Below are 27,450 nucleotides of genomic sequence, written 5' to 3' on the forward strand. Positions count from 1 at the left end.
ACATGGCATGGACTATTATTTTGTTTTCTAGCCCACCAGGAAGTGATTCTATTATCACCAGTAAACAACTGTGTTATCTTGTGATAATGACATAAACACAAATGACAATGGTGAACCCAGGATTTAAGTCCTTCTATATGCTTTGTCCCTGTGTTCCTCTATTTAATGGTTACCTCTATATTTATATACCCTGTCTTCCTCTAGGCATCGTCTCCCTGATCTCCTTGGCTGTCCTCTCTTATGAGCGCTACAGCACCATGATGACCCCAACTGAAGCGGACTCGTCCAACTACTGTAAGATCTCCCTGGGCATCACCCTGTCATGGGTCTACTCCCTCATCTGGACCATGCCACCGCTCTTTGGCTGGAGCAGCTACGGCCTCGAGGGCCCCGGGACCACCTGCTCGGTTGACTGGTCGGCCAAGACGGCGAATAACATCTCTTACATAATCTGCCTGTTTGTGTTCTGCCTCATCGTGCCATTTGTGGTGATCGTGTTCAGCTACGGCAAGCTGCTGTGCGCCATCAGACAGGTGAGTGAATTTGCGGACTGGGAGGGCTTTCCACTAAAAACCTGTAAATACAAGTTGGGTGAGCCTGGGTGCCCATAATCTGTGATATTTCAGGAGACAGAATAATAACTGCAGCTCATAAAGATTTAAACAAGTTAATACACACACAGACATAGAACATTAAAAATCAAAATATATTACCTCACAAAATGAGTCTCCCTTCCTAAATAATGTCTCAATTTTTGCTGCTCAAGAAAGTCAGGATGATAAAAGGTAAACTGTAAAAATCATGTTTTTATATGAAGCCATTGACGTAAAAGCAGCAAGTATTTATAATCTATCTTTTCCTGACAGTGAATGTAAAGACACTTTGCAATGTGGACAGAAGGAACCAGTTATTAAGCTAACGGCTCTGTGAACCCCATCTGCTCAACGAGACCAAGTGTTTATGGGATTAATCATTACAGAGCATCACATGACTGTGTTTGTAGTTTTGGTTTGTTCTGCAGCCTGCACTTTCACTGTTATGGTTCACATTACCTTGTGGGTTTTCAGTAACAAAGCTTTGAAAACCCACTGTGCAATTCCCAACTAACACCAAACAGCAGACAGAGTTAGTGACTAATCCATGAGCACAGCAACTACAGAAGCAAATATACGTCTGAGGAGTGGGAAGAGGCCAATACGGAGCCAAATGAAAGTAAATACTATCTTATACTGTCAATTGAATTTGCAATGAGCAGAAGACCAGGAAAACTATCCAATTGAACGCAAATGCTGATTGACATTGTCATCGTCTGACAGCCATTGATCATGGAGGACTTTCCCTTTAAGACATCTAGAATTAGAAGTCCACAAATTGGAAAATTACAAAGCCTGAACACTATCAAAACATTGACACAAGACACTAATTACCATATTGTAGCAGAGAAAGACAGAGTAGCCAACAAACCTCCCACTGCCCTGCTTCAAGCTGCTGGGCAACTTCTATTAACTTCTGTGAATATTTTCATCTTTCATAAACTTTTATTTTAGGGAAATGTGTGGAATGCATTTGCAAATTTTTAATTGCTCCATGCACCAAAACTATAATGCACCACGTCCAGTTAACCCCTAGTACAGTAGATATAACCGAATTGTAGTAGCAACTGAAAGATAATTGTATCCCAATATGCACTTGAAATGTAGTGACATGTATAAAGCCGGTTTCTGCTGCACCCCAAAAATGTTACAAAAGGTCCAATTTCCTTCCATCCATCCGTCAATCCATCCGTCCGTCCTTCCAGCCACCATCAACCATTTCTTCAGTTCAGACATTTTTTTTCCCAAAGCTGTAAGCAAGAGAACTCAAATCTTCAGCTACAACTTGTATTACTCATTTATTTAATGACCCTCTTTTCCCAGTGACTGTTTTAAAGTTGAGCTAATTAGGAAACATAAATTGTGGCTATATCACACTAGAGTGACCCCAAGGCCGTCACTGTAAGTCCATAAAGTCAGTGTCTGGGTCTTTTTCTCTGGTGCTGCATTTCATCTCATAGGGTCATACCCCATTTGGTTTACACATTTATTTATATCACCTTAAAGAAAGGAGAGACAGGATTGATGTGTGTAATATAATGGTCTCCACGTCTCATTTTAAGGAGTTAAGCACAGCCTGCATACAACATGCATCTCAAAATAGTAGAAGAGTTTTAACTTGTCCAAATGATGCATTTTTGGTCCTACTTTAGAGGAGAGAACTAAAAACTTGGAAAACTGAAACTGTAAATTCAACTCTACTTAAGCTAACATTCTGGAAAGCTCTGTTCTAACTTGTTACGAGAAACCAGGAGATTCAGTTAAGGCAGAAACATATCCACACAAGGTTGGAGACATGTTCACTAATTATTTTTGAGTTTATTCAAAATTAGGTTCTGCAAAAATCACCTGACAACCTAATGACAGAGAAAACTATTAAGTAACTATAAAGTTATACAGACAGATAGTAATAATACAATATAAGTCTAATAACACACATGTTGCACATGCAACTCTCAGACCATGCATGTTTTTCACTTTGCACAATGCAGTGTGAAGTTAAGGGGGTTGTGTGGGGGTAGTTGCATTGAGAAACTAGCTTTAATTTTCATAATGTTTCTGCTTTTGTCATTTATTATTTATGTACTTTATTTTTGAATGAACTTGTTCAAAATAAAGATATAGAAACAGTCCTGTCATTTTGGTCTGGATAATGAATACAGGCCCAGATAATGTACAAAAAGTATTCAGTAAGAGGACAGCTGATCATCAGGGGGATTTTTCACCCCGTGGCTGTGAGCTGTGTCATGATGTAACCCATGTTTGGGTTTTCACACACTGTCCCACACTGACTGACTGGAGGAATATTAGGGGAGACAGTGTGGAAGGCTGCGCTCGCTTTCTCTCCAGGGAGAGGCCACACACACACACACACACACACACACACACACACACACACACACACACACACACACACACACAATCTATCACACACACACTCACAATTGGATAGTTTTCAATGACAAGTCCCAGAGCGATTTTCCAGAGCTACAACTCACTCAGACTGTGTAAGCATCATGACTTCTCAGGTAAACAGTGAGTTCTGTGTGTGGGTATCTGTATGTACGTGTGTGTGGGTGTATCTGAGCTTGATTTGGCAAGTCTTCTTTGATAAACTGCTCTGTAGTCTGTATGTTGCATTCATGCAAACAAAGATAGCAAAGATGAATATCAGATGAATATGTCATAATAACAAAGTGGTCCTCTTACGATGGTCCCCTTTGTTTTTTCTTATTTGTCCTTTACATCTAATCTGACCATGAGAGCAACGAGATTCTAGGATCAGAGCGTATCCAGGACAGAGTGTAATAAGTAGACAGGTAAAATAAGTGTTTATTTCTGCCCATAAACCTTTTCACTTCAACTATGGAGGATTGGCGAGTAAGAGCAAGAGCACTTTAAAAAATTAGACTTGAGTTGTGACAAACCCAACCGGCAAATGCTGGTGTTCAAAAATGTGCCAATGGTGAGTGCAAAATACTGCAGTTCCACAAGTGTCCACTTGTGGCTGGCTACAAACGCCAAAGTATCCCTAATAGGTCCCATATTAAAATTCCCCAATTGTACAGTAGGACGGTTCAAAATAGAACCTGGGATCAAAGGTTATTTGTTTATGAATAGACAGTATGTTTCCTTTTTTCTACTTTAAAATAGATACTCAGGCTAAAAGTTATTCATACATTTTTATAATTAGGGGCGTGGCTTAGTTGACTGAGAGGTAGACAAGCTGTGGCTGATTGCCAGGAGGCTTAAGGTTCTCCACAATCAAAAGTGATCAAAAGTTAGGTCGAGAGAGCATTCCAATATGGTGGCCACCATTGTTGAACTTTTGATCTCCTCTTCAGGCTGATGTCAATGAGTATGTGTCCATGTTTTATACAGTCTATGGCCTTACTGTGCCAGCTCAAGTGCTTTCCTGAGACCCTGTAGGTCTGTGTTGTTGTTTTAGATTACTATTACTTATTTTTTTACTAACTCTTGAATTGTTGATTTAGGTGGTCATGCCCACCCAGTTGACTTTATGTGGAAAGCCTCTAAGGTGGAAAAAGTTGGGGTTTGTTTTAAGCGTGCACTAAACTTTTGAGATTACCACACATCCAATTAACTCTGTTCTCCACACCACTACAAAAATGTGAATATTCTTTTGGATATTTAAAAAAAAAATCTTATACCCAAATTGAATTGTCAAGTTGTTTGTCTCCATGTGGCACAAGTGCATGTCTGAGAGGAGACAGCAGAAGTGGTGTGGAGTCTGAGCTGAAGTGCAGCCTATCTATCTCAGACGTTGTTTTCTCGGGAGACGAAGCGAGTCCATTGGTATCAGAGCAGCGCTGGATTCTTAATAGTAAGCTTAAGAGCCCAGAGAGCTGATCAACTGCTCTGAAAAAAAAACGACTGTAACCCTCTGCTGTAAGGTCTGCCACTGAACCGAACCTAGCCTGAAAATTCACTGCAATTTCATAAAACAAATCTTTGCTGACGAAAAAAACTGACAAAGGGGGACCATTTGGCAATCTTCTTCTATATACACTTACATTGTTTCTGCAATGCCAGAGTGTAATGTGTGCATATTGCCTGCAACCACCATTTTCTGGAGAGGCTGAATAAATCCTGTTTCTGTGAGGCTTTGTCCCTTTTGCCTCCTTTGTCTTAAATATCTATAATATGTCAGCTTAGATGTCTAGTCCTCTTTTCTCATCCTTTGTGCAGGACTACATGTGAACCATTTATCTTAGCTTGCAGTGTTGTTTCTGGGTTACTATTTTCCCACTCACAATGCTTTGTATGGTGATAGTTCTCCTGTCAGGTCATATTGGGTAACACAAGCGGGGAAAGATAAAAATTGTTCAGCACTTTGTCCACTCAAAAGCTAAAAGAGTTGAATTCCCCAATCTAATAATGTGACGCTCAATGGAACAGGCATATGGGAAGACTTTAACAAGATTAGTTTCTTTCCAAAGATGATATGGATTCATTGCCTTTCCCCTCATGCACTGAAAGACCTTATCTGTCTCGTAGGATGTTGCTTTTAAGTTTAATCTCAAATGATTCGCCAACGTATACATACAGGTTTTTTTCACTTGTGGAAATGTGCTCCTTGATTAGTAAAGGTGTAGACTGATTGACGAGAAGACAGGCAGATTGATGAATATGCTTGTCAGTGGTGGGTTTTTTCTTGACAGATCTTTTTAAAAGAGGCAGAGGACATGAGCTGTGAGAGATTCTGAAACTTGGTCTTGCGCTGCTTAAGTGAGACCTGAAGTTATGGGGGGCGGGGGGATTTATTACGGCACTAACTACTTAAAGTCAGAATGTGTCCCTGAGTCATAACTGTCGACAATGATTGTGAAGTGGCTGTGTTGTTGTCAGAGCCTTGTTTGCATCATGTTTACATCGTTGGGACGAGCATTCCTCTCCTTGTGTATCAGAGCTATTCTAGTCAAGGAAAAGGATTACATACTCACTGCTTAGATAACGGTCACCGTGTCAATTTATATGCAATTTGAAGCAACAAGTTAACCAAAGTGAGCTAACATTAGCAATTGCAGCTTAAACCAGGACAATTTGGTCTGCTGGTTGCACTAAACTCCTCCATGGAAACTCAAGTGGAGGGGGGTTGGAGGTGTGTCGCTGTAGGATAGCGGAGGCTTTAATATGGTGGAGGAGCAGCCAAACAGCAGTTTGTTTTGGTTCAATGCTGGTGCTCAAGGGTGACATCTACTGGATCAGAAAGTTGCATATTCTTCCTTTAGAGACAAGAAAATATGATGTCATATCTTGACCAAGGTTTCACCTGCAGAACGGCGAAGAGAGACCACAGTGTGTGGTGTGCCTCAAAGTAATTAGCCACTGACAGTAAGCTGAACAAGTGAAGCAGAACATGGTGAGACATCTATGAGATGCCACATTAGAGTCGGTTTAGAGAAAACCTTTTATAATTAATTAATGTTACATATTAAAGTTTTGGCAGTTGCAAGCAGCATCATTTTTATTGCTTCTTCTCTAAGAGTCGCTTGATTGATTTTTCAGTCCAATTTCCCACACTGAAGTTGTAAGTCTGAATTCTAAAAATGCAGGAATTTTTCAGCAAAGGATGTGTCAGGAGTGTGTCTTTTGGTTACGTTTTGATGTGTTGGATACGTGCTGATGTGTCGGTTATGTGTTGATGTGTTGTTATGTGTTGGTTATGTGTTGATGTGTTGGTTACGTGTTGATGTGTTGGTTACGTGTTGATGTGTTGGTTATGTGTTGGTTATGTGTTGATGTGTTGGTTATGTATTGGTGATGTGTTGGTTACGTGTTGATGTGTTGGTTATGTGTTGGTTATGTGTTGGTGTGTTGGTTCTGTTTTGATGTGTTGGTTACATTTTGATGTGTTGGTTACATTTTGATGTGTTGGTTACATGATGTGTTGGTTACATGTTGATGTGTTGGTTACGTGTTGATGTGTTGGTTACGTGTTGATGTGTTGGTTACGTGCTGATGTGTTGGTTTTGTGTTGATGTGTTGGTTATGCGTTGTGGTATAGTTATGTGTTGTGGTATGATTTTGTGTTGATGTTTTGGTTATGTGTTGTGGTATAGTTATGTGTTGTGGTATGGTTTTGTGTTGATGTTTTGGTTATGTGTTGTGGTATAGTTATGTGTTGTGGTATGGTTTTGTGTTGATGTGTTGGTTATGTGTTGTGGTATGGTTATGTGTTGATTATAAGATACGTACAGGGGGCATCTTTCCTCAGCAGATGATGTCTATAAAGTCTCAACAATCAAACAATCCAATCCTTAGTCCTTAAAACGTTGATTACACCAGTGCATTACAATAAAAACACAGCTGTGGTAGTCAATTATGTGAATTTTACAAGATGAAAGAAATGAGATTATGTAATTAACACAAAATTACCCAGGTTGTGTGGCTCACACAGAATTACGAAATTAAGATATAAATGATCCAAAACCAAGCAAATAATATTAATCTTGAGTATGAATCAATTATAGCAAGCACATATAAAAAAACAGTGTATATATAATATAGATACACTGGCAAGCAACACTGTGTCTTGCCCTGAATGTAGCAAACTGTGGCTTTATTGCTCTCACAGGCACACATATACATCAATTACATTACTATTACTATACAAGAAGCACAAGATTAAACCTGTACAAGAAGAACACTGTATAAACCCTTCAGCTGCATTCTGAAGTATTATGTTTTATAGTATTATGATGAAAACGAGTAGATAACAAAAATGTAAAGCTATAGATAGATTTAATTTACAAATTAGTATTTCATTCGACAATCTCCCCTAGTTGAAACCTCTACCTTATCTATTTAATTTGTTTCTGTTGTGTGGACACTGTTGGAGCTTTATTTTGGCACTTAAAATACAACATGGAAATGTAAAACGAAAACTGGTCTTACTTGCAGTGACTGATGAATGGGACTTTTGAATCAGCCCAATTGACTCTAGTATCGAACACTGTGCAGTTTGTTGGAGCAATATGTTATCTTGTTAATTAAACATTTAATTAATTCAATTAAAAGGGTTATCTCCTGTTGCCCTTTCAGGATAAGTACACATGGTGCATTTTTCAGCAGTTTTTAATTTGAGCTTAAAGTGAGGGGCATGGTGACAGAGCTCTGTTATAGGTTGTAGGTGTACCTCCTTCATAAAAAAAATGCTTTGTGCACCAGGCCAGGTGAGTCCACCAGTTGTGCGAGGAGCACAAAAGAATGTGACACTTAATTTTTTGCATTTCTACAGATGCTGACAATGCTTAACCAAATAACTGTATGCTTGTCTGCTTTGTTTGATATAACGCAATAAAAATTGAGTTTTGGGGGGTGGCTTTTAATCCTTCTTTCAGAGGATAGGATAGGATAGTGGATCGTGTAGGAAAATGGGATGAGAGAATGGGAAATGAATGTGGCATATTGCCTACGGTCAGAGTAGAACCAGGATTGCCTTTTTTGAGGACCAAAGCCTCAACATGAGGAGCGTGATATAATGCAATGCTATGTGGGGCCCTGAAAAGCACACATGTTTTCTTCTGTATTTGAGGATTGACAAATCATGGGCTCTTTTCAGTACCCTAGCATAAAAACCTTCTGCTGAACTGGCCGTCTCCTCCATATTTGATACATTGCAACTAATAAAAATACTTTTTACTTTTTTTTGCAAAGACAAGGCTAATAATTATCAAAGGACTCTAGGTTTGACACCAAAGAAACATCATGAGCTGTGAAAACAGGGCCCTTTATGCAAACCTTGACAAAAACTCTGACTTAATTTGGTGTAATTTGAGGTCTTATTTGGTATTTCAGATAATAAGAAGACAGCTATAATTAAATTAGACATAATTCAATTTGGTTAAACACTTATCCTATTGTTTTGTTGCCAGGAAACAGTAGGCCCGAAAAAGTGGTTTAATTATTGACCCTCGGTTTTGATTCATCACTCAATTCTATTCAAGTTCATAAAATCTGTCCCGTATCTGTCGCTCAATGATCCCTTCTGCAATAATGACGTCATTGGAACAATCAAGCAGCTTTATTTGGATTCATGCTTAAAGAGTAGAGACTCAAAGGAACTACATAAAATGTTCCCTGTCATTTCTCAACATCTTTACTTTTGGTCTGGATTCTAAATGTGACTTAAATGTCCCTGTTGAAATGTGGAGATACTCTCAAAGGCTACAATATTTAACCCAAATGCTGAAGATATCAGGAAATGAAGAAAAGGAGAGAAGGAGGGGACTAGTGACGGACTATGACTGCATATGTCCTAATTTTATGCTGGCCTACATCTGCTGCAGTGACCTTGCACTGGTCATGAGATAATTTCATTGGCCGCAAGCAGATTTTTTTTCTACGTGTGCATATTTGATAACTTCGTGACCTGCAACCATATCATACAAAAATAGGTAGGGAGTGCCCCAGAGGAGAAGTATGATGCTAATGATGTGGTGCAGCTCGGATCAAGAAATTAAACTTCCATCTCCAATGGTGCTGTGAAAAAAGTTTCTTAAAAGGCATCTCTACCTTCTTAATAGAAGAAGCAGAAGTGCAGACCTTGAAAAACAGAGGACAAACCAGGTAGGCGGGAAGTTGTTGAGCAATCATGTCAGTGTGGATGCAACTTACAAGTGGCTGCAGTCCAAGAGAACAACTCATGCAATATTTCTCATATATTTTAGGACTATTAATGCAGAATTTGGCTCACTGGCTCAGACATTCATTCCACTGGAGATGGCATACATCTGGGCTAATCAAGATAAGTATCCACAAAGAGAAACTGACAGTCACATCAAGGCTGATGCCAATATATCAAACTTGACAACTTTTGGTTTAGAAAATATAAATATTACTACTGTTTGGAGGAGAAGACATTCTTTATACCCCCCCTAATCACAAATCATTCAATTGACTGCTATTATTGCAGAAAGTCATAATGAGTCAATTTATTATTTTTTCAAGGTTTATTGCAGAGAAGTGCTTCTTCCAAACTCTCTTACCACTGATGTCAAAATCTGATGCTTACCATATTTAAAATATTGAGATTTATAACATGTTTTGATAAATTTTGGATTTTCAATCAACCTTGATATAGCATTCATTTCTGAATATCAGCATGCAAGAAAGTTACCGTATCTGACTGTTAATTGAAGTAGTTTACTTGAGTTGTATTGATTATTCTGAATGTCCAAAAAAAGCCTGTTAAAGTTATATTTATGAAAAACTCAGCAACCAGTCCAGTACTGTAGCTTTGGTATATCAACCAGCTCTGTGTCTCTGGTGACATAGTACAACCTGCCGGTCAGTTTGCAGATATAAACTCTCGCCTGTGTTTATTACTTTGATCACTTTAGGTCCACTGATGTCTTGCCCATAGAGTATCTAAAAACTCAACAAACACATATAAAAAAGATTTGTACACAGATGTGAAACACTTGTTGTCAGCCCAGAAAATTACCAACACTTCTGCCTAAAATGAATTTGGTGGGGAAGTGGGGAGATGCTTGAGGGCACGGCTCAGAGTAGGCAACATGCTTCAAAAATACTTTTTCGTCAGATTGTCTCAAGGATGGAGGTCTTGCTCTCTGTATTGTACTCAAGCACCTTGTCTTTGTTCATTACTTTTAGATTTTTGTCTTTATTTTCTTCCCTTGCCCCTGCACAGTCCATATCAGACTCTGCTCTCTTCTTTTGACATGTCTTTGGAATGGTATGTCCAACCTGCGTGTGTGTTCCTCATCCTCCTCACATTCACATTCTCAATGTCCCTGTCGGCGGCTTAGTGTGTACACAAGTGCCTGGTATAATGGCTCGTTTCATTTTCTGCAGCATTTACTGCTCCAATCCCTGCTTTCTCACTCTTTCCCAGGCTCTCTTTCTCCATCTCCCAGCTCTCTATGTGCCCTCTTCACATATTCTCTCCCTTTCACCGCTCCATTATCATCCATCTTTTTCACCTTGGTTGTCTTGGCTGCCATTTGCATTTCCATCCCATCTCCACCCCTCATCAGCTCTCCAGAAAGAGACCCCGGAATGTGCTTTTTTCTATGTAATGATGAGACGGATGTTGACTTCTGATACCGTGTTGGTACTTCTGCATACAAAGAAGCTGAACAAAAAGTGGGAAGCCTTTGTTTTGTATGATTTTCGCACATGTCAAAGGCTCTGTTGCTTTGTGTTTGCACTCAGTACAAACACTAAAAAAGTCTGTCAGTCAACTTTTCTACCAATATTTAGACAAAGACCTCAAACCCTCAATAAGTGATGGAACTCTGTTTTTTGTTCTTTAAGAAGCAAACCCTTATCATTTATACCCTGATACTTTGTGTCAGATGTTTTTCCAGCTCCTGTTATAACCAGCTGTCAAGAATTATTTACTGCCTCATCAAAAGGTCAGTCCTTTTAACAACTTTCAGTAAGAAAATGCAAAGATGGCACAGGAGCTCTCATAAAGTCCAAGCCTAAAGCTTTTAAAGATGGATGGACAGTCACTGGAGTGATTGAGTGGCTAGAAAAAAGGCCAGTTCTGGTTATTAGAAATAATACTGACAAGTCTGAGAGGGGATCAATTCCCAGGTAAAGTGGACGTGTCCAAAGTCACAGAGAAGCAGTATCCCAAGACATAAAGGGTAGTGTTGTAGTCAAGACCACACTAACCAAGACCAAGACATACCCGGGACCAGAGTGCTCAGAGACAGAGACCAATTTTGAGTACTACAACGTTAATAGAGGGCGTAAAATATGTTCCACCTTTAAGCCAGCAGCTGAGGTACGAGAGGACAAACAAAGTCCATGTAAACGGCTTCAAGAAGGATAGGACATGGGTGTGAATATTTCAATAATGTTTGGCTTGTGTGAACTTAAAAGTTGTTACAGAATACAATGTTTCAGTGACTTGCATTGACACTCACCTAAGTGTGCATCTTACTGAGTGTGCATACTTTAAGGTAGAAATCACACTTTTCAAATTACTGAGAAGAATGTAGATTTTATAAAACAAATACACACTTCTGCATCAAATACCACCATTTAGAGTTAAACCCCCTTTAGTAGGGATGCAACTAATCACAAATCCCAAGGTACAGTTAAATCACAGATTTGAGTCACAAATCGGATCTTTACAACTTTATTTCTGCTCACTTTAACGGTACAAAAAATAACAATGCATCTCAAGACATATTCACAATGTACAACATCCTCTATTTACTATTATGCCATAATTCCAATAATAATAATAATATCAGAAGTCAGATAAACCAGAGAGCTGACAACAAACAGAGAGCGTGTGTTTACAGATGATGTCTCCAGCGTCTGGACTGAACACAGCCCTTTATAACTGAGTTTGTTTGTTGAAACTAGAGAATCAAAAAAGACCAAGTACTTTTAGTTTTCTGTTGTATCTTTTGTCACTAGAAGTATAATGATTTACACAAGTCTTCTCTTCTTTACAGCTACAGACTACAGCAGCCTGTGATGGAACGTCACAAACATAAAATGTGTCTGATTGTTGTCAAGCGTAACCACCAGCTGATACCTTCATGATAGACGCTGATATGTTGAGAGTGAAAAGAGACACGCTAACCATATACAATCCATCCCCTTTGGACAGCCCATCTCCCATGCTCCTACACGCACTAATGCCTCTTTTTTTCCCCCACTGAGACTCAACAGGGATGTAGCTGCAGTACATTTATTATAAACCATGATGATACATTTTCAATTGATCCTCAGATCACATGCAGTCCCAACCGTGGAGGCTGATTCGAACACATGGCGGATTAATTGTGATCTGTTGCACCACCGCCATGAGGTAGCTTTACTTGTATTCAATGGTTGCAATGGAGCTTGAAACGTATTTCAGGTACCACAGCTTTGGGATCCCTGACATCTGCCAATGCCCCACTACCGATGTGTGGAAGAATGGAGAGCATACGCAGGCTGGGCTCAACCAAGCTGTGAGACGACATTAACCTGACCCTGCTGATATTTTAAATTGATAACATGGCAGAGGACCATTTTCTACCCATTATGGTCAAAAGTGCAGCAGAAAACCTAACAGAGATTAAATTTAGTGTAAGGAATTATAATCTGGTCTGAGCTCTAAATCTAATAATGGGCTGATCAGCAGTAGTTGTCCATCATCTACAGTATGTGACTGTCAAACTTTAAGAGGAATCTATGCAACAGCAGTTGTAATGGATGTTCACACAGTGTCACAGTCAGCCTCATAGGTATGAAAAAGTTCAACTATAGAGTCCCCAGAGACGATAACAGCTCCATGGTCAGACTCAACCAGTCCAGTTACTGCAGCTCTTACTGAGAGTTCGCTGAGTTCAGGCCACTCTGTCTTAACCTCAAAGCCACCAGAGTCTGTGTCCATTTTTATCTTGATAAGCCACATATTGTGACCGTTTCATCAATAAGGTTCAGTAGATGCGACAGTTCATGTTTTTTTTTTTTTAGTTTGCTTCATAACCTCCATGCTCTAAAGAAATATTACCTCAGATGTTGTCAGTTTTTATGGATTTGTTTCTTACACACAACACAAAACAACACAACAAGGCATCAGCAGCACTTTTGTGATCCATCAATCATGTCCAGTCGAGAACTTGGCTCAGAAAATTTGCCGTTAACTGTTTATTATCCTCAGATGTCCAGCTGCTGGCTCTAGCATCATTTTGAACTTGAGACGTGATATCAAACTTCTTATCTGACTGCATGCAACAAAAAGTGATTTTCAAATTACTGTTTAATCGCGAAACACATTACCAACTCTCAAGCCTCTATTACTTTCAAATTTGCATTTAACTGCATAAACTGTCTGCACTTGCAGCAAATGACATTCATGAAATTGGGTGTCTGTGTGTAACGAAGGCTGTAATTAAACTCCATCTTTAGCCTGTATTTACTCGGATGAACTACAGAAACATTTTATGCAAAATTCTCTCAAGTCTTTAACACTGGGTTTGAGTTTTTTGGGGTGTAAGAGAGCCTTTAAAACCACAGAAATACTATGAGGCTCCTTCAGATGTGTACTTCTCCTGTTAAAGGGGCTAAAGAGGATGTATCATTAGTTTATTCATAATTGGATGTGCTCATTTGATGGGAGCCCTTGAGGCATCTTTCAACATCACTTATTAAAACTGATTATAGATTTAAAAGAGATAATGTTTTTAATGGCTGTCAGAGTCATTATATGAATTTGGAAGGCTAGTTATTGTAATGGAAGGCCAGTAAAGCTTGGTGGTATTACAGCATAGCTGTAATAAAGCGGGAGTGTTCTATTTCTCAAGACCCATATGAACATTTTTTACTGATTTTAATCATCTTTCTCCTTAACCAGAATATTTATCGTCATAGTAACTCATCCGTTTTGGTTATATTAAAGCTACGTGTGGTTGATTTGACTGACAATTGGGTGTGTTGTGGCTGCTTGCCAGGAGGCTCAAGGCCTGCATTAACTCCACCTCTTTGCCTGTTTCTAGATTGATCAGAAGTTAGGTGGAGTTAGTATTTCCATTATAGCAAACACCATCCTTGGGCTTCATACAGTTACTTCAGAAACCAATGGGTGATGTCACGCAGACTACCTACAGTTTTTTATACCCTGCATCTCAGTTGTCTTAAATTCTGTCTCTTCGGTCCTCGGCCGAACCGGAAGTAGTTTTAGACCTACCATGTTAAGGAATGTCCCAAAGCTCTTGTAACTGAATGGAGGAGAGAGGATCGAGAAGAGAGGAGGGAGATCCGAGGAGCGATGACCGAGGATAAACGAGAGCTGACTTTGCGGAAGTCTTTTTACTGACAGGCACGCACCTTATCGGATATCACTCATTGATCGGACGCTGCAGCGGATCAGACTTCAATGAAACTTATCAACATCAGTGGAGTTTAATAACAGAGAAAAGACGGACATTAAAAAGACGCTAAACGGACCGTTGGACATTTAAACAGACTGTAAACATCTGTCAGTTTGTAAAGCGTAAGTCTGTTTTTTTTCTCTATTTAGAACTTAATAAATAATTTCCAGTATTCCTAACATCATACAATATATTTGTTTATGAAATACAGAGTTCATTATCAAATTATTAGAAAAAAATAAAGTAAAATAAACAATCCAACAGCCTATTACATATTTTTGTCAGTAGAAATTGTCCTTTTGGTTTGAAGCAGACTGCAGGTTGTTCTTCGTGTACAGGTGTTTGTTATCAGGTAACATAAAGAGACCAAACACTGCTACTGTGTCTATTTTTTTTAGAAATAATACAGTTCATATTTGTGCGGACATAAACAGCTGTTTAAGTCAACTGACAGCTGAACGTGATCAGCTGACGTCATCATCAAGTAAGTAGAGGAGGCAAGTGGAGGACACTTGGATACAATTAAGGGAACTGGGATGTACCCATAGTCTACGGTGAGATTATGTAGGATTTGTTTGCAAGTTTGCAATACTGTACATTTATTTAATTCTTCTCTTTGACATTTCAACCATCTATCTCCTCAGTGCATCACCGACCCAGTCTCTAAAACAAACAACTCTATTTTTCATCAACACTTTGTTAATTATTAATGTTTCAGCCATAATCTCCTGTTCATAGTTGTGATGGCCAGCATCAAAGTCCATAATCTGTACAGTAAATATGCATATAATACCACCCATATAAAGGGCTTCCAAAGCATACTAGGAAAGAAAGATATTAAAGACAATCTAACCAAACTCTGACATTAAAGTTACTGATGTAAACTACATCAGAAAGATATTTAACTCCTGATATATTGCAGGGATAATTGCTTTTTCCTGTACCAAGGTCAATGCAACACAGCTGGACAAGAAAGAAATTGTTATTTGGAGGATTAGTGTCAGCAGACCATCTACGTTTTCCTTAAAATGTTTGCTACAGAAATATTGCTATGTTTAAAGTTTCAGCATTTTCTCTAAAGCTAAACCCTGACGTGGCGCAGTACAGAAAAGTGAGTGAATCCACCTACTGATTTATTTGCTGCTTGGCATTCAAAGAAATACAGTTAGAGTAGATGCAGCAATGCTGGCTGAGCAGTAATGTCAGAGAGGGAGTAATTTAATTGAATAGTTTGGACATTTAGAAAGATTAACTAGAGAGTCAGTTGTATATCAGTGCAGAACTGAGCCTAATGCATTCTGTGTGATTAAGTTAATTGTGCCTTTTTAACTAACCTTTAATTTAGTAACTATTAACTTACTGCTGAGCTTCTTCTCACAGATAGTCAGTAAATTAACAGCAAAATTGGGAGAAAGAATATGAAAAACTGTTGGCTATGAATGTTATAAAATGTTGTCACTAAATAAACAACCAAACTGACAAGGTCATCCAGTATATAATATTGTTGTCCAATGATAGAGATGGGATTTACTAGATGTGTGGGCAAAGTAGAATCACATCAGAAGGACCCTTGAGATGACATGACCTTGCCAACCCATTAAAATCTATTCAATCGAGAAAATGTGGTGATTTAATCAAAACCTGATGTAATTTTCCTATTAAGCTCCCAAGCAAGGCCAAGCCAAGGCTCACCACTAGGCTGTTTGTCTTTCTTAAAACAAACAGCAAACTATCGTAGTTATCAAGCCTTACAATTGTGAATCCTTGAAGAGATGTCTTTGGTTGAACCTAAATAGAACACACACTGGCATGCAGAGCACATTTACAGATTACAACCATAGATTCAAAGGACTGAGTTTGGTGTAGATGACAAAAATGTTTAGGCAAAGTCACCACATTAAGATATTTTGTGGAAGGATAACAATTGCCAAAAAGTTAAGGAGTAGTTTCCAACAGGAGGCTAAAATGAGAAGCTTTGGTCAATTCATCTATTTGTTCATTTACTGCTCTGTCTGCATGTTGGCCATTTGTTCCCTCTTTCCTCATATCCTGGGCTCCCCGCCTGCCCTGACCCAGTAAGCAGTGGCCTAATTGAAGTATCTGAATGCGATGCAGCCTCTAGTCTGGCACTGCCAGCCTCTGCAGCCATCTGTCTGTAGGCAGCAGCAGCATTTTTTCTTTTTTTGGCTGTGACACGAACACTTGCACCAATTCATTTATTAAAGCTGTGACAAACAGTTCCTTGAAATATATCTTTAATCTGTTTCATAGGCTAGAGGTTTATTGAGGATGGCTGCCTGCTGTTGGTATGACGGTGTGTGCTTGTCTCGACTTCGTACCATGAGTGTGTCTCCTAGTGATATAAATCTAACACAGCTCTTGAGAATTCTGTGCAGGAAATGGAGCAGCGATCACAGATATATTATCACTGATTGGGTTCCTAGTGACCTATTTTCATGTATTCACTTGTTCCCTGGCCCCCCCTAAGAAGACTTTTGGGTGAGATTGTCACTTCCAACAAATTATGTTTCTGTTTTGAATTAAACGGTTTGTAATTGGCAGCTCTGTAATTTGCTCTTCAAATTGTATCTTCTATATGTACCATGCCTATATCTCTTGGACCATCTGTAATGTTCATATCCAAAGTTTTAGTGTAGCTTGTAACCTTTGAAGTTTGAAAGACTGTAACTAAACAGGGTCAAATTAGGAGGAGAGTTGGTATAACATGTGATATGTTGTGATTGTCAACCTAACAGCAGGTCTATACATAATTCAGCTTAAAGATTGTGCACTCTTTATTTATTTTTATTAAGGTGTGTTGCGTAATTGAAGATAACTGAGTGGTATATGTACCAGGTTGGCAGTAATGGATCACTGGCAGGATACATTTTAAACACACCATTGGAAAGAACACACATTGAAACTCTTTTGTTCAAACCAAAACTGTTCATCTTCTCATCCGTCGTGCTGTACCTAGGCTAATTACCTTTTCTTCCACCTTACTGGATAAAATATTCATGTGGATAATTAATCTGCTGTTGGAATTTAATGTCCCCCGGATGTATTAGACTAGAACCATGCTGGGGCAATCAATAATATTCCTACTGGATGTGTTTAAAAACATAGGGAGGGAAATCCTTCTGGAAGGTGTGTTAGTGTGTGAATTAACGTGTGTGCTGCTGTTTTAGGCAGTTCCAGGACAAAGTGAGCGATGAGCTGTTTGCCTCCTGTCTCAGATGATGAAACACAGGGACACAGAAAACAGTCCTATTCTGCTACTGTGTGTGCATGTGCTCATTTAGAAGTGGGTGAATGTGTAAAGGACTAATATTTAAAGTGTATGGGACGTGGAGGTGCAAGAGTTTCCCTGTCCCAATGAGTTCAAGGAACACTACACTCATATTACGTGTCAAGTTTCACTCGTAGATAAACTATATTGTGAGAACTAGAACGTCTGCATTATGAATAATATCCCCTTACACTGTTTACTTAGCTTTTTAAAGTCTTTGAAAAACAACCTGATGACATCATAAGATGCTTTTGAGTTGAAAGTGTAGGAGTGTCACAGTCATTTCTTTAGCTTGACTCATCCATAAAATGTGTAAAAGAAGTGAGTGTGGCCTCTTCATTTTAAAAGTGAAGTCCTTGAACCTAGTATCGTTTCCTGTATCCAGCAAAGGGAGGCTCAAAGGGTTACAGAGCTCTGATTAAAAACGGATGATGCATCCCCACCTTTTCCGTCATACTAAAGTGAAGGCAAAATACCTCCAGCAGCAGCCCCTTCCAAGGTCATTACAACAAAACAAGATCAGGCCAAACTTTAGTCTCCGAAATGGAAGTTGAAGAACAGCATGAGATTTCGTTATATCACTCTGCTGTTTAAAAATGCCAACACTAAAGGTTGCACACATGAAAAATACATGAAATTAAAACAGTAACAATTAAGCAAATTCCTCACTCAGTTCAATTGAGCTGTACAACTTTTAGTGAGTGAACCATGACCTTATGTGTGAATTTAAACCTGCCCTAGTCATTCTTTGTGAGTTCCTATATCACTGCATGAGTGAGTTCGAATGAACATCTAGACTTAGAGTCTTACTCCATGAATCATATTGTTTTTTTAAGGTTTTCTGTCTCACATCAAATTTGTATTCAAGTGTGGTTCTCCTGAATGGTTACGGAACAGGGTTTGAGTCATACGTAAAGTCAATTATAGAACTTGTATTTGCAGAAAGCAGGCATGTTTAAGTTCAGCTGTGAACTCATTCTTGACCCATTGTTAACAACACATGATATATATTCACTCTGTTCTCTCTTATTAGTGACCTCTATCAAGACTCTGACATCGGCAGAGAAAGGAGGTACCCTGATTTTCTTTCTCCCTCTCAATTTAGAGTCTCCATAGAAGTTAAGGATAAGAGGCAGGTTCTCCAGACGTTACCAATAGCAATCCAACTGCAGATAAAAGTCCTTAGGGTCCAAAACTCAACAAGTCAATTCACTTGTACAGTGCTCCCCTCAGTCTCAGGTCATTGGAGTGTTGTTTTTCCAAATGCACCTGCACCAGCCTTGCATTCACACCCTCTGCCCCTGAATTCCCCCGGCGGCCTGACACAGCCTCACCCTCAATTTGATTCTTGATTCCCTCTCTTACAAGTAGTTTGTCTGCAGAAAGCAGCAGGTGATGTTTATTCCCTCAGCACGCTGCAGATTTACTTGACTCTCCCTCATTCAATAAAAGTTGCAATCATGCTCCTTTTTTCCTGCGACCTTGCAGACACTTCGACGAGATGGCAAAGGGGGGGGGGGGGGGGGGGGAATAAAGCAGGTGGAGGGAAGGAACAGGGGGATTTAGATGAGGAGGAGGAGGGAGGACAGTGAGTGTTTGTAAAGCGACTCAGTGGAGCGTTGAGGATTCTTGCTGAGAGTGGCCCTTTGATGGGCGACAGGCAGGTGTAGTGTTTGGCTGGCCCCAGGAGGCTGCTGGTGCACAGGGCTAATGCAGCCGACACAAACCCTGCGATCAATCATGTTTAGCAGCCAACAACTTCGCTGGCAGAACATCCGGGCCGACTCAGGAGGTGGAATGCTGAGGCAAAACAAGTCGGTCGAAAAATGCTGCGATTGTGTCTTTTCCCCTACTGAGTGTTTGTGCACGTCTTACTATCTGTCTGGGAGCCCAGGTGTGTTTTAAAAAAAAAAGACTTGTTGGAAGGAGAGAGTGGGGGACAACATCAGATTTGAACCCACGACTAACTGCTATAACCCCTGTACATGGGGCGCGCAACATTTGCTAGTTTGCGTCCCTTTTCCTGCCAGCCCCCTGGTTAATTGTCTGGGTGAAGTTGGAGTGAGCCAATGTGTGTAAATGCAGCAGAAACATTCACTATGGGCGAGGGGGCAGGGATGATTAAGTTTATACCATGTGACAAGTAAAGTGACCACTTAATAAAACAACTTCATAAACTTCTCAGCCATTTTCTTTATTCTGTGAAAATATCACATAATACTTAGCTTTGATATAAAGGAAAACAATATATATTATTCTGTCAGACTCATTTTGGATTTTTGCAATAATAGTCAATAATAATAATAGTCTTGTACTGCTATAATAATAATAATAATAATAATAAACTAAAAACTGAGTTTTTATTGCCGTCTCAAATATGAGTGAGAATGAGTACCCTATGGAGTGGACTATTTGTATGTCACAGTGCATTGTGGGAAGTAGTGTACAACAGATAAGTCACTAATTAAACAATATATACCATCATGCACTGCGGTCAAAGGAAACTTGATGATGGAAAAGAGGGGCGTGACCAGTGTGCAATAGCAATGATGTCATCATTGTCCATTGAGATGAAGAGAATCAGGCAGTGTTTTCTTATTTATTATTTTTTTACATTGAGCTCACTAGTACTCAACAGAGAACTGCATGTATGCACTAGGGAGTAGTGAATGACTGATTTCTGACCAAGCGGCAACCTCCAGTGTTAAAAACATGAAGGTGACACTGAAGTGCAAAATCCTGCAGTTCGTCGAGGGCCCACTTGAGGCTGGCTCCAGGAGCCCCGGAAGCCACACACACACACACACAACACCGCCAAAAAAAATCATGTTTACATGTTAAATCAAAATGTTTACAGCCTGGGTTAAAGTTTGTCCTGTAAGGTGTCATATATTTGAAAAAATCTATTAAGTTTATGAAAGTTCCTGGTTAAGGACTACGGATGATATTTAGCTGCTGTACTAATCCAGGCATATTAACACTGATGCCTATTGCTGATAGGCTCATTTATGTGCTCTCACCATTTCTGTTGGCGAGCCCCAAAGCATCGTCAGCATAAATCTAGAGCTGGGTACAGCTGATTGGCTTCAGGAGACATCGCCCCTCATCCCTCAAACACTTCAGGAAAGTAATTTCAGAAGAGGGATGTCATGACATGTTTTGATGTGACTCTCAGCATTAGTTGAACGCCTTGTCTCAGTGATTGCACTTTTCCACCCCCTGGCAGAGTGCAGGGATTGGGGTTGGGGGTTTGAATGAAAGGGCGAAAAGTGCGATCAGATTGGTGAGGATGTATCTTTCAGGACCGTTCATGTCCTCATGACAGGATTCTACTTAGCTTTGATAGCGTGCAGCACTTTGAGCTGTCAAAGCCTCGCCAACGGGAGAAGACTCATACGGAATAGAGGAATTTTCAGAGCAAACCCCAGCATACTTTGTCTTTTTTTTTTTTTTACTTGTGAATATAACAGCAATGCCTGAAACAAAATGAACAGCTTACAATTCTTGTTCTCTTCATCTTGTCAAAGCTTTTCATTTTGCTGTTGTTAAATCAAGTTCCAGAAGTCAGATATTATGAGGGTAAGTTGTCAGAGTTAGGAGCCATTGCTGTGAACTTTATCCTCATTAACAGATAAGATTTATCAAGTTTTTCAAAGTAAGGTTAATCTGCCTTGTATGGGGAAAAGACTGCTGTTCCAGATGAAACAAGATACAGGAGTCTAAATAACAGTAAAAATACTCAAACAATAGCTTCTAACTTCTAGAACTTTCGTTATTTTCTGTTTGAAGAGATACTTCACCTGTTCAAACATGATTCTGTTTTGACATTGGGTCATATATGTAGTAGAAATGTTAAATAAATTTTGAAGTTGGTGTCTTCTTGGCCGAGAAAAGGCAGAAAATGTATTTTTTGCTCATGTGGATGAAAGACACCAAATCCCAGAATGCACAGCACCGCAGGCCACTCCCACTAAGGTCCTCTATTTATAGACATTTACTACAACACATACGGCCATTTCCTCAACTGATTCCGAGATATCTTCTAGAAGGAATTAGCATCTTAGAGTCTGTTTTCTGCCAGGAATTTCAAAGTCTGTGTCCATAGGCAAACAGTGAGAACACCGACACCACCAGTCTGCCCAAGCTCGAGCCGGCCGGGGCTCCTCGTCCTCACCACCTCAGGCAGAAGACCTGCCTGTAGGCAGCAGCCGACTCGTTGCTGTATTGCGGCTCGTAGAGATAGCCACAAACATCCGATTCGCACACAAGACCTTCAAAATCCCCTTCATCCATATCAGTTTGAAGTTGAAACATACTTTTATCATACTTTCGTTCTTCTCAACTTTCTCCACAGAGCCTGTTAGCATAGCTTCCAAGAAAGATGGCGGACGTTGAGTTTTGATTCTGGGAATGAGGTCCCACCCACTGATCTGTAATAGGTCTGTAGCTTCAGAACTAGCGATGTAGTTTCACCCCCTCTAACCAAAGCAGCCTCCGATGACGCAAAATTATGATTTTTGTGTCATCAGAGGCTCCTTTTCAGACAATAAATACGGAGCTCAGGGGAAAATGAGGGCGGGATGCACGACCATTCAAAAATACTACCAGGTTTCTAACGATACAAAGCTTAATGAAAATAGGTGAAGTATCCCTTTAATGTTGTACAGTGTTGCAAAGAAGCTCCAGCCCACCTGCAAGAGGAGTTTCATGAGTGTTGATGCTGCAGGTCCTACAAAGAATGATTCTGGGACACTGATTGTTTCAAAAGATTTGTCTTGGATCTCGTATTTCTGAGGCATGTACATTTAAAGACGATAGAAAGAAAAGGCTATCTATTTCAGCTTCTTAGCTATTTAGAAAAGTAATAGTTAGATACTCTTGAAGCTTTGTTTCATGGGAAGGTAATAGCTGTATTTTGTGTTTGATGAAAAGTCTTTATGTTTTGGGATTTTTTTTCATTGTTGGTAAAAAAAAAAGATATATTTTTTTTCCATCTATGACAAAATTTGTGTTTTATGATTTTTCTGTAAATATTTCTCTAAGTTTAAAAAGTGTCTGGCGTTTTGTAAATGTGTGAAATATTACCGTGTTTTAACCTTCAGTGCCACTGTACAAAACTCTCTAGTCAATGTGAGCTTTGTTAAGCCTGGAAACTTTACTAGCCGATTCCAGAGTGGGGGCCTACTATAACAAGATGAGAGTACAAATCATGAGGGGGAAATTCGTCACAGAGCACTCAAGTCTCTTTGCTGATTTGCCATTATCAATCAGACTCACAGGGGTCTCCATCATCAGAAATCACTTGTAAATCAACCTGCATGCAGGTCTTTGCTATAACCACTTTTTTCACGCTCCTCTCTGTCATTTCTCTTTAATGCACCAATTCCACAACTTCCCTGGCAATGCTTTTACCTTTCAAACAACCTCTCTCCACTCTCTCTCTCTCTACACTCCCCCTCCATCTCCCCCTGTCAGCTCTCTCCTCATGTCAGCTTTCTACCGCCTGCTTTCTGTCCTGCTGTCACCGCTACCAACCTCACAGTCTTAACAGCCAGTGTCTGGGTGGAGAGGAGGGCCGGCAGGGCATGGAGTTGGGATGTGATTATGAATTACTTTTTGTTGTTGTCTGCATTATGTCACAACCATAAAGGCAATAAAATCAGTGCTGTTTACTATAGACTACAGTTAAAAAGCAATATAAGCTGCATTGTCTAAAATGGACAATGTGCGCATAGCTGAACAATGGTGCAGTTAGCGCTGTCGCCTCGCAGCGAGGAGGTTCTTGGTTTGAATTCCTTGGTTGACAATGCTTCTCTGTGTGGAGTTTGCATGTTCTCCTCATGCATGAGTGGGTTCTCTCCAGGTACTCCTTCTTCCTCCCAGGTTAGGTTAATATAGCGACTCTAAATTGTCTGTAGGTGTGAATGTGAGTGTGGCTGGTGGTCTGTCTCTATATGTCAGCCCTGTGATTGACTGGCTAACAGTCCAGGGTGTAACCCGCCTCTTGCCCAATGACATTTATTGGCCCCAGCCCCCCTAAGACCCCAAATGGGAAAAGCGAAATAGATAATTTATGGATAAAATGGAAAAATGTGTCAATTAAAATGTAAAAGTGCTTTGCCCTTATTTGTATTTGTATATATTATAGTTACAGTTACAGTATAGTTACATTTAAAGGTGTAGCAATCAGCCTTTTTACATGTAGGCCCACCTCACACAAGGAGAGACATGGGGGTCAGGGTTATGCAGGCGTTATCCAGAGGTGAAGAAGGAGCTGAGCCTGAAGGCAATGCTCGCAATTTACCGGTCGCTCTTCGTCCCAACCCTCACCTATGGTCATGACCTATGACCAAAAGAATGAGATCATAAGGGGGGCTCGGCTCAGACTTAGAGATAGGGTGAGGAGCTCAGACATTAAAGTTGCTTTGGTTTTGGGTCAACATAAAAATCCTTTTACTGATACAGGTGTTACCCATCACAATTCTGCTCAGATTTCAAATGTTACAGGTCCAGCTGAAGCTTATTTGTATTGCTCTCTCACTCTCCCCTCATTTGCTACACCATTTTTTCTTCCTTCCTATCTCCTTTTTTAAATCTTTCTATCTTAGACAATGCACAGTGGTGAGATGGAGCCTATAGGAGAGTCAAGTCAATTATTTTACATTAAATGGTGCCACATCAAGGTCTCTTTGTTAGTACAAAGAAAGGTACATTTCTTAGGAGATTCTGTATTCCAAGGATACATGCAACACATAACAATACAAATTCAAGCAGGTACAAAAGCATTTCCACAGTGTTTTATTCTCTCATTAGCAGTAGCAAACCGACAGCCAGAGGGGAGAATCTGAAACTCCCGATTTAAAGGATGAGGAGATGGAGAATACAGCTCGCCTTACGCTGCAGCTGTAAAGAATAAAGATCTGACAGGTTGAATAGAGACTGACCTATAAGTTTGCTCACCCATGAGACAATTTTATTAAGTGCATTATTTATTTTTAGAGGACAGGTTACCGCCCGTGAAACAAAATAATTGATTCAATGAAAAATATATTGATTCTATAAAACAAAATCATCTAAGTTTTATCAATGTGAAGACGAGAGAGTTTTCTGATACAAAACAGACGTCGATGCGCCTTCTTACAAAAAATAGTTGTCTCATGACATTTTACAATTTGAGCAGGTCTAGACAATAGTCCTTCAATTATTTACAGAGAAATGGCTAAAAACACCATGAGCTCAAACTCAAAGCGGCAAAGAAACAAATGGACGCCTTTTCAGGCAGAAAAACAAACAGGTATTACAGAGCTCCAGGTGGCCTTGACAGAGAGAGAGAGAAGAGAATCCTTTACTGAAAATGTCAACATCACAAACCATATTCTATTTTTTTCTTAAATAACATTTTGGTATTGCTGCTCATGCTTTTAAATTCTTATCTTTTCCAAATGTTTGATCTTATTTAGCCTATTTAGAATTTTTAGTATTGAGGGTCAAACAGACACAGACATGAGGGGTTGCACAAACGTGTCGACTAGTCAATGTGTGTGTTGAGTAGTCAACATGTCGATTTTACAGCTGTGTGATGATGCTTTATGCCTGATGTTTGATTACCCGTGTGTCTATTTAGTCTCTGTGTTCCTTCCCTCGTGTTGTCAGATCATTGTTGTAAGTTGCCAGTGTTGTTTGTCGTATGTTGGAGTGTTAGTGTTTCCTAGTGTTTCTCAGTGCTTATCAGTTTTTAGGGATTTTCTCAGTTTGGACATTTTGATAGAAAGTTTTAGTTTTTGCCTTTTTGTTTAAATAAATAGTTTTTGGTTATTCTGCACTTGTGTCCACCTCCCCTTGTTTTCCCCACACCCGTGGCAATAATATTGGGGAATTAAATCAATACATTTTTTAAGATGTGTAATAGTATTTGAAACCTTGATTTCAAAATGTTCTCTTAAAATGCATTCTGCTCTCAGACACACATGAATTACTGAGCGTCTGTCTACATGACATGCTGAGGCACTTGTGGGAGCAGTTCCTGAAATAGAATCATAATCAGAGCTGTGAATTAGTTTATTTCTGTCTTACCTGATGACTGTGTCCATATGGCTGTCATTCTGCCTCCTCCAACCACCTGCAGATCAGATTTTTGTGTTTGGAACATGATGGAGGTGACTTATCCTCCACACTGGGGGTCTCACGCATGCCTGCTGGCCTTGCATCAAACAGACTGCCCTGATCCTCCTCCAAAAACACCCAAACAAATCGACTCTGGCTAAAGCTGCATCTGCTGGTGTTTAAAAAATGAAGCCAATGCAGGTGTGAAAAACAACAGCATTTCTTTGAGTGTCCACTTGAGACTGCCTCTGAAAAAGACACAAAATCCCAATAAGACCCCATGTTAAAATGTTAATTATTAAAGTGTTTACAGTCTGGTACAAAGAACTATTTCAGTGAAGCTCATTTCTCTATTTATGAGACCTGTACAGACTGTACAGATTTCTATATAACTCAGCAGTTTTATTGTAAAAAGTCCTTGTTTGAGTGACAGTCCGATCCTGCTGGCTGTCTGCTATTTATTAACGTAGACAGTTCAGTTATTTTTTAAATTATATTATTAAGTGATGCAGAACAATACAAGACATGTGAGAGACATGACAAGAGCTATACTATATGGGAGACGTGACAATGTGTTAACACAAAACAGAGACAGGAGGAACTACCGTAATAACAACTTTGTATATGGATGAAGTGCCCTATGCTTCTGTCTGTGTGTGTGTGTGTGTGTACATGTGTGTGCATATATGTGTGTGTTTGTATGTTTTGTTATTCATATATATATATATATATATATATTTTTTTTTTTTTTTTTTTTTTTTTGTTCTACTATTATTGTGTGATGCAGGGATGCCCCTGTCCCAGTTGACAGTTCAGTTACTGAACTTAACCCTTTAGCCCATATTTGAGGATTTTGTGGATTATTTCACAAAAATTGGACTATAAGAAGACGACTTTGAGTGATTCATAGCGCTAAGCTATTGCCAAGAAGTTCCTGTGAGCAAAATTCTTTATTGTAAAGACATTCTAGCAAAAAACTGTAGTTATGCTGCGCTCTCCGTACATGCCTTTTTTAGTGTTCATTTCACTTTTCATTGCTGGCAGGTCAGGAATATTTATGTTTTCCCAAGACAGATTATGGTGGACTGTAGTGAGGAGAAGACCAGTTATCTGAAGTTACTTATGTATAGGTCATCACCCGCTCTGTTACTGGGGGAAGTGAGAAGCCTACGTTCAAAAAGCTTGCTTGGATTCTAGTCTAATGAATAAAGGTTCAGTCAGCCACCTTAAGTAGAACAATTACTTATTGGGAACCACAAGCTAATTCACCAGCTAATGAATCAGCCTTGAGTGCTAACTGTGTTGACCCTCTTCTTCTCTCCAGCTCCTTGCTGTCTGACAAATATGTTTCAGTTCTGACCCCGGAAGACAAACATGGCGGGGGCTAAATGGCTAACTCAAGCCGTCATTTACGCAGTCGAGGAAACCGATGGATGGTGTCACGGTGGCTATGTCCATTATTCACTGTTAATGGTTGGATTAAGAAAGATTAAAAGATCCACTCTAAAACATATATCACTGGAATAAAACAAGAATCTAGTCACAATACAATAAAATAATCAACTGCGATCTAAAATCCATCTTGGCCAACCTC

The 27,450-nt window shown here is 39.6% G+C and overlaps 1 protein-coding gene across 1 annotated transcript in view; it reads left to right on the plus strand.

The window, feature by feature from the left end:
• The window catches only part of LOC109997789 (vertebrate ancient opsin-like), a 67,826-nt gene that overhangs the window by 11,291 nt on the left and 29,085 nt on the right, over positions 1-27,450 (plus strand). The window contains exon 2 of the mRNA XM_020652398.3: positions 205-533. Within this exon, the coding sequence (XP_020508054.1) occupies positions 205-533 (329 nt within the window). The remainder of the gene's footprint in view (positions 1-204; positions 534-27,450) is intronic.

The sequence above is a fragment of the Labrus bergylta genome, chromosome 4 (assembly GCF_963930695.1).
Source record: "Labrus bergylta chromosome 4, fLabBer1.1, whole genome shotgun sequence".
NCBI classification, from domain to species: domain Eukaryota; kingdom Metazoa; phylum Chordata; class Actinopteri; order Labriformes; family Labridae; genus Labrus; species Labrus bergylta.